Here is a 10650-nt window from a genome sequence, read left to right as displayed (position 1 = left end):
CCACTGATACCAGCAATGGGGCACCATCCCTACCACTGATACCAGCAATGGGGAACTATCACCCCACCACTAATACCAGCAATGGGGCACTATCACTCCCACTGATACCAGCAATGGCGCACTATCCCCCACCACTGATACCAGCAAGGGGACACCACTATGCCTCCAAAACAGGTGACAGGGCACTATTCCCACTCCTACTGACCAAAGGTGCAATGTCTTTTTTCTTTTTTAATCCCAATAGGCACAAAGTCAGAAGCATTGTTTACTCCCACAGACTCTGGGCATTTGCTACTCTTGGGGTACAACATTTCGGCCCCCCTAATGTCTGAAGGACAATAATCTGGCCCTTTGTTTAGAAAGTTTGGAGACCCCTGGTCTATCACATAAAATCCCAATAGAATACATTTACGTTTTTGGTTTTAACCTGACAAAATGTGGAAAATTTCAAGGGGTATGAATACTTTTTCAAGGCACCGTATACTGAATATTCTGTGTAGCCTCTCGGTGATCTCAGGAGCCCCCAATATTCGGGAAGCTGACCACCACTGTGATGTCTGGTGCATGTCCTCACTTTGCTCAGTACTGCAAAAGATACCGCTGCTGAACGCTAATAAATCAATGAAAAAGCATAACAGGAAAATAATTGTACACAGGAGGTTTTATTTACAAGTGTGCATTTTAATCAAACGTCTTTCTATTCATGCACAGAGAACATCTTGGATGGGTTTTAGGACATTAAGACGATACATTAAGCAGGAACAATGCACTGGGTGTCATTTATAAAACCTGAGGCAAATGAAAAAGACAATCAAGCTTTTCATAGCAGCTTACCGTGGAAAATGACAGCTGGAATCTGATTATTATGGGTCATGCGTCCACTTCCTCTGCGCTGGTACGTTTTATAAATGAGCCCAGCAGAGTTTTAATATTACTGAAGAAATCGGCAAATGGCTGAATTTTATACCTGACTGCAGACAATGGTATTCCAGTACAAACAGAAGAACTAGAATGGTAAAATAAGGTGGCGTGCATCAATTCAGACATGACGATTATCATGCTTTTAGTTGTTTTTATTCTCATCTTCCTACAGAGCTGCCTATGCCAATAGGATGTTAAAGGGGTTGTAAAGGTAAAAAAAAATTCCCTAAATAGCTTCCTTTACCTTAGTGCAGTCCTCCTTCACTTACCTCATCCTTCCATTTTGCTTTTAAATGTCCTTATTTTTTCCTGAGAAATCCTCACTTCCTGTTCTTCTGTCTGTAACTCCACACAGTAATGCAAGGCTTTCTCCCTGGTGTGGAGTGTCGTGCTCGCCCCCTCCCTTGGACTACAGGAAAGTCAGGATGCCCACTAACACATACCTCCTTTCTCTATCTGCAACGTAGAGAGCGTCTTGACTCTCCTGCTGTCCAAGGGAGGGGGCGAGCACGACACTCCACACCAGGGAGAAAGCCTTGCATTACTGTGTCGAGTTACAGAAAGAAGAACAGGAAGTGAAGATTTCTCAGAAGAAATAAGGACATTTAAAAGCAAAATGGAAGGATGAGGTAAGTGAAGGAGGACTGCACTAAGGTAAAGGAAGCTATTTAGGAGAAAAAAAAATACTGGGCCAGATTCTCAAAAGAGTTACGCCGGTGTATCTACAGATACACCGGCGTAATTCGAAATTCCCGCCGGCGTATCATTGTTTTGTATTCGCAAAACAAGATACGCCGGAATTAGGCTAGGTGTAAGTCACTTACACCGTCGGATCCTAAATGCAATACAATGCTGACCGCTAGGTCGCGTTTACGTTCAGGTCTCATTTGAGTATGCAAATGAGCCTGATACGCCGATTCCCGAACAAATTCGCGTCGTGTAGTCGTCGCGTACGTCGTTTCCGTAAGCGTAAGGTTTCCCCTGCTATATGAGGGGTAACCTTACGCCAGTCCGCCCTATGCCATGTTAAGTATGGCATCGGGTCCGCGTCGGCTTTTTCCGTCGGTTACGTCGTTTTCCTAAGTCGTTCACGAATACGACTTTACGTCAATGACGCTCACGTCGGCGTCATTGACGTTTTCCGTCGTGAGCTGGAGCATGCGCACTGGGCTATTTTTCAGCCCTGCGCATGCGCAGTTCAATCAATTTGAATACAAGCGGCCCCCTTTGAATTACGCGGCCATACGCCGGGCCATTTACACTACGCCGCCGCAAATTACGGAGCAAGTGCTTTGCGAATACGGCACTTGCTCAAATAATTTGCGGCGGCGTAGTGTAAATGGCTTACACTACGCCAACGCCGATTCTTTGAGAATCTGGCCCTGTACCTTTACAACCCCTTTAAGCCCTGTACACACGATCGGAATTTCCGATGGAAAAAGTCAGACTTTTTCCATCGGAAATTCTGACCGTGTGTATGCCCCATCAGAGTAATTCCATCGGAAATTCCGATGAATTCCATTGGCGTTTAGATAGAGAACATGTTCTATTTTACTCCGTCGGAATTCCGATGTGATTTTGGTCGGACAAAGGTCCGATCGCATGTACGGGGCTTTAGAGTTTTATTGAGGTTTTAGATCTGGTGAATTGGAATGACCAGAAACTAAATGGAAACCATGGATGATATATAATGTTATTTAAAAACAAGGTTAATAAAAATTCCCTTGAGACAAATACTTTAAAATATTAAAATCACCCCCAGAAACAGTTCAACCCGCCAATCTCTGGGTATGAGCACCAAATAAACTAATCTTTATCCAGCCAATGGGGGATCATTACAGTCACAGAGTATGTTCTCGTTTCTCTATATGCATATGGCGTATAGCTACACCCAAAGACACGTGTATCCAAACATACGTCCAACAACTTGAGTTTCTTCTTTTTTTTTTGCTGAAAGGCGCAGGAGGTGAAGAGGATGATGGTCAGAGTTCACTGGGTCACCTTACATGTGCTCTGGGTGATTCTGGAGGCATGTGATGAACTCTGTTACAGGTTTTCCTTCATAGCAGATCAGATATACAGCAGTGAAGAGAGGAAATCTGCAAAAGACAAACACAGAGTATTGTCACCACGGCCAAGGGGGCTGGTCTGTAATACTGGATATTCAAGTCTGAGGACCAGACAGACCAGAGAGGTTGAAAAAGCTAATTGTACCTTTAACACCCATTAGCTGTTTGAGACAACCAGCGATAGAAAGCAACCTTAGAAATATAATCTCTTAAAGCGGAGTTCCACCAAAAATGGAACTTCTTTTTCGGAATCCCCCCCCCCCCTCCAATGTCACATTTGGCACCTTTCAGGGGGGAGCAGATACCTGTTTAATACAGGTATTTTGCTCCCACTTCTGGGCATAGATAGCCGAGCCACCTGCGGCTATCTACGCCACTTTCTTTTTTTTTAAATAACAAACATGTTATACTTACCTCCACTGTGCAGCTCGTTTTGCACAGAGTGGCCCCGAATCCTGTCTTCTGGGGTCCCTCGGCGGCTGTCTCGGCTCCTCCTCGCAAAAGCTTTCCACGTTCATGCGAGCGAGCTCCCTTGCATGGTGGAAAGCTTTTGCGAGTGCGCGCTCCCGTGATACAGCGGCGGCCATAGCCGTCGACTGTATCACTCGGCCCCGGCGCGCCGCGTCATCCGCTGTGATTGACAGCAGCGCCAGCCAATGGCTGCGCTGCTATCAATCTGCCCAGCCTAGCCAATCACGGCCAGGCTGTGAACCGAACAGGATGACAAGCACGCGCCCGGGACTTTCGAACGGTGAGGTAAGTAAAACGGGGGCTCAGGTGGGGGGGGGGGGCCGGTGCTGTCAGATGTTTTTTTACCTTAATGCATAGGATGCATTAAGGTAAAAAAACTTTTACCTTTACAACACCTTTAAGCTGGCCATACACTGCTGAATCAGATCTTGGCTACAGCTACAAATCACTGACTCTCTCTGCAGAAGTCTTTAAAGTGTTACTAAACCCAGGACCCTGCATTCTCCATAACTGGTCTCCCACAGTCCACAGAACATGGAAATTGAAATAATTTTAGTAAAAAAAACTGCTAGACATTTTCTCATCAGCAGTATAAAGCTTGTGACTTCTATCAGTGTCTGGTTAAAGCTTGTAGGAGGAGTTTTCATTCTCCCTGATTGTCCTATGATGCTACAGGACCCCCTGATCCTCTGTCTGGACAGTGCTGATTGGCCCTGTGCTGATCACATGCACACTCCCCCCCCCCCAAAAAAAAAGCAATACACACCAAACTGAACATGTGCAGAGTGCCCCCAAAGCTCTGTTCCATCAACAGATGGATTGGGGACGAAGGGGAGCATCAGAGAAGACAGAATCAGACAGCCTTTTTACACAATGCAGATGGTTAACCCCTTAGGTTACACAGTGAGTATAACAAGCATGCTTTACTGCATATATAACCCCTGTTTTTAACGCATACTGTTAGACAGGTTAATTGGTGGTTCTGCAGGCTGGTTGGTAAGTAGGCTTGGTTTTTCCCTGGGCATTCCCCAGGTTTTGTTGTTATCTGCTTTAGCCTTCCAATGCCACTTACTGCGATTGCCAGCTATAGATGGGGGCGGTGGACACGTTTATGTTTCACCTGTGGTGTTTATATTGGTCCATCAGTGCACCAACACCTTTGCAGCCATTGTGCTACATGCTGGGTGCTTGGTGTGCTCCTGTACCTTTAAGGAGGGGTGTCTCCCCTTCAGTCCACCTGCTCTCATCTATCCAATAGAAAGCATGTGCCTCCACTGTGGGGACGCTCATTGTTTAGTGTTAGGACCACAGATTACAGGGTGCCTTGGCGCGGCTCTGTGGCTCACGCATGCGTTTGCAAATGCGTGCGGACAAAACCCCTGTTTTTAACGCATACTGTTAGACAGGTTAATTGGTGGTTCTGCAGGCTGGTCGGTAAGGAGGCTTGGTTTTTCCCTGGGCATTCCCCAGGTTTTATTGTTACTGCATATATAGACTGATATTACTGTTGTGGGTTTAGTAACACTTTAAATCACAATTGCACCTTTGCATGCTTAAGTGATTGTAAATGATCACTTTGTAAAGCAACCTATTCAGTTTGAAATAGAAATGAAAGGCAAAACATTTTTGTATATATTAAATAAAAACATTTTAAATTGAGGAGAGCAGGCTGAGTTCCCAGATAGCTAGATAACTTACCACACTGTGTTCTCCTGCTTAGTGTGGTCAGTTTTTAATAGGAAAGCAGAAGGACTGGCAAGAACACCAGGGATTTCATATAAGGGAAGCAAAACAAAGAGAACAGGATACTTTCTCATGCAAGTACATACAGTGGGGATCGAAAGTTTGGGCACCCCAGGTAAAAATTTGTATTAATGTGCATAACGAAGCCAAGGAAAGATGGAAAAATCTCCAAAAGGCATCGAATTACAGATTAAACATTCTTATAATATGTCAAAAAAAGTTAGATTTTATTTCCATCATTTACACTTTCAAAATTACAGAAAACCAAAAAATGGCATCTGCAAAAGTTTGGTATGGCAGACACATATTAACCACTTGCCAACCAACCGCCGTCATTATAAACAGGTCTACCAGGCGAGGCGGGAGACACAATGCATGTGGCCGGCGACCACGTTGTCTGCCGGCCACACGCGATCGTGGGTACGAGAGACAGAACGGGGATGTGTGTGTGTGTAACCACACACACATACCCATTCTGTCATGGGAGGAGAGACAGATCATCTATTCCTACTAAATAGGAACAGTGATCTGTCTCCTCCTCTAGTCGTATCCCCATAGAGTTAGAAACACACAGGAGGGAACACATTTAACCCATTGATCACCCCCTAGTATTAACCCCTTCCCTACCAGTGACATTTACACAGTAATCAGTGCATTTTTAGAGCACTGATCGCTATATAAAGGTCTCTGGTCCCAAAAATGTGTCAAAAGCGTCCGATCTGTCTGCCACAAAGTTGCAGTCCGGCTAAAAATCGCAGATCGCTGCCATTACTAGTAAAGATAAAATGCCACAAATCTATTCCCTATTTTGTAGATGCTATAATGTTTGCGCAAACCAATCAATATATGATTATTGCGATTTTTTTTTTTTAACAAAAATATGTAGAAGAATATAAATCGGCCTAAACTGATGAAGAAATATTTTTTTTTCAATTTTTGCGGGGATATTTATTATAGCAAAAAGTAAAAGTTTTTTTTTCAAAATTGTCGGCTTTTTTTGTTTATAGCGCAAAAACCACAGAGGTGATCAAATACCACCAAAAGAAAGCTCTATTTGTGGGAAAAAAGGACGTCAATTTTGTTTGGGTACAGCGTCGCACGACTGCGCAATTGTCAGTTAAAGCGACGCAGTGCTGTATTGCAAAAAATGGCCTGGTCATTAAGGGGGAAATTCTTCCGGTCCTTAAGTGGCTATGAATATGAAATGTTGGAGTAACAAACGCTTAAGGCTGCATTCACAATACAACGCGGCGTATTTTACCGCAAATTGCCGCGACAAATTGAGGCGTTTTGTCCCGCGATTTGCCGCGACAAACCGCGGTAAAATACGCCACGGTAACATACACAGGAGGGGTGATCAACATTGTCGGCTATGGCCGAAAGCCGCCTGAAAAAAAGGTCCGGGACTTGTTTTGGGCTTCTGGCGTTTGGCGTGGAGATGTGAATCATCTCCATAGCCGACAATGTAAACTCACACCTCCAGCGCATCAGGGGCTGCTGCGGCGTCGCGCTTCAGGCGTATATACGCCTAGGTGTGAATGGGCACTTAATGTAAACCTGACGGCTATTCAACAATATAATCCACCCAAATGTTCCAAAATTTGGGACCCCTGGTTTTGTCCTATCCTAAAGCCTCATACACACGATTGGATTTTCCGACAACAAATGTGTGATTGGTAGGGTTTTGTCGGAAAATCCGACCATTTGTATACTCCATCAGACAATTGTTGTCAGATTTTCCGACAACAAATGTTGGATAGCATGCTTTAAAATTTTCCAACAACAAATGTGTGCTGTTGAATTATCCAGTCCGTCGGAAAAAGTACAAACACGCATGCTCAGAAGCAATGCTAACCATAGCACAACATTAGCAGAAGTTGCCCAAAGCGTGGTGCTAAAGAGCTGAAAAAACACATTGTTTCCTATTTGTTGGCTGACAACGTTTTGCCGCCTGTATGCAGAACAAGTTCACGGCCAACGCCCTTCGGACAAAATTCCACGGCTTTGTCCGATGGAAGTCCGAGGCTTTATTCTTCTGTTGAGAAATTACAGAAGCCAGGTGGATAAAGTTGGCCGGACAATGATTGCAGCCAATCAGCTGCAGTTACCGTTCAGATATTCTGACAGTTGCATATGCCAGCTATAGAAATGCAATGTCCTGCAGGAAAGATTCCTACACCATTATTGTAGATGGGGGAATCAATGGACTTCTGTTATTCATCCGCTCGGCTAAGAACGAGAGAAACTAATAGTCAACTTTAAACTTCACGTAAATCCTGATGGAAAATCCCATTTAGTCTGGCCGTTCCAGAACTCTATGCTTCCCAGCTGGAAAATATGGGCCTAGATTCTCAAAGGACTTACGACGGCGGGGCGCCATGTACGCCGTCGTAAGTCCTAATCTGGGCCGTCGTATCTATGCGACTGATTCTTAGAATCAGTTACGCCTAGATATCCATTCGATCCGACAGGCGTAAGTCTTACACCGTCGGATCGCAACTGCATTTTTTTTTCCCCGCTAGGTGGCACTTCCGTCGATTTCCGCGTTGAGTATGCAAATTAGCTAGATACGCAAATTCCAGAACGTACGCGCGGCCGACGCAGTAAAGTTACGACGTTTACGTTAGGCTTTTCCCGGCGTAAAGTTGCCCCTGCTATATGAGGTGCAGCCAATGTTAAGTATGGCCGTCGTTCCCGCGTCGAAAATGTAAAAAGTTACGTCGTTTGCGTAAGTCGTCCGTGAATGGGGCTGGACGTCATTTACGTTCAGGTCGAAACCAATGACGTCCTTGCGACGTCATTTGGAGCAATGCACACTGGGATTTTTTAGGGACGGCGCATGCGCAGTTCGTTCGGCGCGGGGACGCGCTTCATTTAAATGAAACACGCCCCCTACCCGCCGAATTTGAATTCCGCCGGGTGTTTTACGCTACGCCGCCGCAACTTTACAGGCAAGTGCTTTGTGAATAAAGCACTTGCCTGAAAAACGTGCGGCGGCGTAACGTAAATGACATATGTTACGCCGCCGCAGAGATACGCACAATGTATCAGAATCTGGCCCAAGATGTTCAAAGTCACCCATGTGACAAGGGCAGGGGGACTGCTCTGTGAGCGCTGCTAATGTCGGCTTTGAATGAATCACGACACATCATTAGAGATTCTATTTAGATTCATGGGGTTAATAGGTCTGCACTGGTAAGGAGACATCCAATGACGGGAAAGGTCTCCTGTGCATAACTAGCAATGATACACTGACAGTCACAGATAGAATCCCAGCAGCAAATTAACACTCACTGAAACCTTAGGAATTGTCTGTGGAAGACATGAATCCTACTACCCGCTGTCACCAAATTTAGTACCAGCCGGCAGAGCTCTCCACATCCCCAAGAGGAAAACGAGAGCCCGCTGTGCCAGGTATTGATGTGGTAACCATAGGGAAGATGGTGACTGACAGCTGCTGCGTTTACTTTTTATTGTGCGTGTGTGCTCTATTTCCCAAAGTCTGCACATTCAATAGTTCTTAATAATACATCAAGCAGCTGATCTTTAGCTGACTTTTTATAGATGTACTCAAAAGAAACAGATTTTCAATAAAATGTACACATTCTGGCTCATTTAATAAGGCAGCCTAAAGGGCAACAATTAAGTGAAAGCTGCATTAGCCCATAGCATCCAGATTTTACCATTAAATCCATTAATTCCAGATTTTTCTCCTTGGGTTCCATAGCAATACCTTATAATTACCACTTGCAGACAGTAGATGGCAAGTGTGAGGCTGCTGTCTAAGTTACAGTACATCCGGAAAGTATTCACAGAGCGTCACTTTTACCACATTTTGTTATGTTACAGCCTTATTCCAAAATAGATTACCGTATATACTCGAGTATAAGCCGACCTGAATATAAGCCGAGGACCTAATTTTACCACAAAAAACAGGGAAAACTTATGGACTCGAGTATAAGCCTAGGGTGAGAATGCAGCAGCTACTGTAAGCGGAAAGGAGGGTCAACAATGTCCATTTGCACGCCTCACTGTGCCCATTTGAAACCTCACTGTGCCCATTGCAACCTCACTGTGCCCATTGCAACCTCACTGTGCCCATTGCAGTCTCACTGTGCCATACCTCACTGTGCCCACTGCAGTCTCACTGTGCCCATTGCAGTCTCACTGTGCCATACCTCACTGTGCCCATTGCAGTCTCACTGTGCCATACCTCACTGTGCCCACTGCAGTCTCACTGTGCCATACCTCACTGTGCCCATTGCAGTCTCACTGTGCCATACCTCACTGTGCCATATCTCACTGTGCCCATTGCAGTCTCACTGTGCCCATTGCAGTCTCACTGTGCCATACCTCACTGTGCCCACTACAGTCTCACTGTTCCATACCTCACTGTGCCCATTGCAGTCTCACTGTGCCATACCTCACTGTGCCCATTGCAGTCTCACTGTGCCATACCTCACTGTGCCCATTGCAGTCTCATTGTGCCATACCTCACTGTGCCCATTGCATTCTCACTGTGCCATACATCACTGTGCCCACTGCAGTCTCACTGTGCCATACCTCACTGTGCCCATTGCAGTCTCACTGTGCCATACCTCACTGTGCCCATTGCAGTCTCACTGTGCCCGAGTACCTGAATTCTTGACAGGTGTGCATTTTTTTAAAGTCGCGGCATCCTCCTGGAGTTCCGTTCCGTGATAGGCATTTGACACTGTGTTCCGCCTATCACGGAGGTCCTCTCATCTTCGGACAGTTTCCCAGCAGACACTGTGCTCAGTGTTCCGCCAATCACGGACATTCTTTCATCCTCGGACAAGAGGACGTTCGTGATTGGCGGAACACTGAACACAGTGTCTGCTGGGAAACTGAGTCAGAGGATGAGAGGACCTCCATGAACACAGTATCTAATGCCTATCACGGAACAGAACACCAGGAGGAAGCCACGACTTTTAAAAAAATGGACGCCTGTCAAGAATGCAGGTACCTAAAAAAAGGTCTGAAAAACTTGGCTTATACTTGAGTATATACAGTAAATTCATTATTTTCCTCAAAGTTCTACAAACAATATCCCATAATGACAACGTGAAGGAAGTTTGTTTGAAATCTTTGCAAATTTATAAAAAATATATAATAATCCCTATGTACAAAAAGTAGTCACAGCCTTTGCTCAATACTTGAAGCACCTTTGGCACCAATTACAGCCTCAAGTCTTTTTGAGTATGATGCTACAAGCTTGGCACACCTATTTTTGGGCAGTTTCTCCCATTCTTCTTTGCTGGACCTCTCAAGCTCCATCAGGTTGGATGGGGAGCGTCAGTGCACAGTCATCTTCAGATCTCTCCAGAGATGTGTATGCGGGTTCAAGTCTGGGCTCTGGCTGGGCCACTCACAGAGTTGTCCCGTAGCCACTCCTTTGTTATCTTGGCTGTGTGCTTAGGGTGGA

The 10650-nt window shown here is 45.3% G+C and overlaps 1 protein-coding gene across 1 annotated transcript in view; it reads right to left on the bottom strand.

The window, feature by feature from the left end:
- Positions 1-2860: 2860 nt before the first annotated feature.
- Positions 2861-10650, bottom strand: part of GPD1 (glycerol-3-phosphate dehydrogenase 1) — a 123210-nt gene continuing 115420 nt past the window's right edge. The window contains exon 8 of the mRNA XM_040340275.1: positions 2861-3020. Within this exon, the coding sequence (XP_040196209.1) occupies positions 2924-3020 (97 nt within the window). The 3' untranslated portion in view covers positions 2861-2923. The remainder of the gene's footprint in view (positions 3021-10650) is intronic.

Source organism: Rana temporaria, chromosome 2, assembly GCF_905171775.1.
Source record: "Rana temporaria chromosome 2, aRanTem1.1, whole genome shotgun sequence".
Lineage (NCBI taxonomy): Eukaryota > Metazoa > Chordata > Amphibia > Anura > Ranidae > Rana > Rana temporaria.
This window is presented reverse-complemented; position numbering and strand designations above follow the sequence as displayed.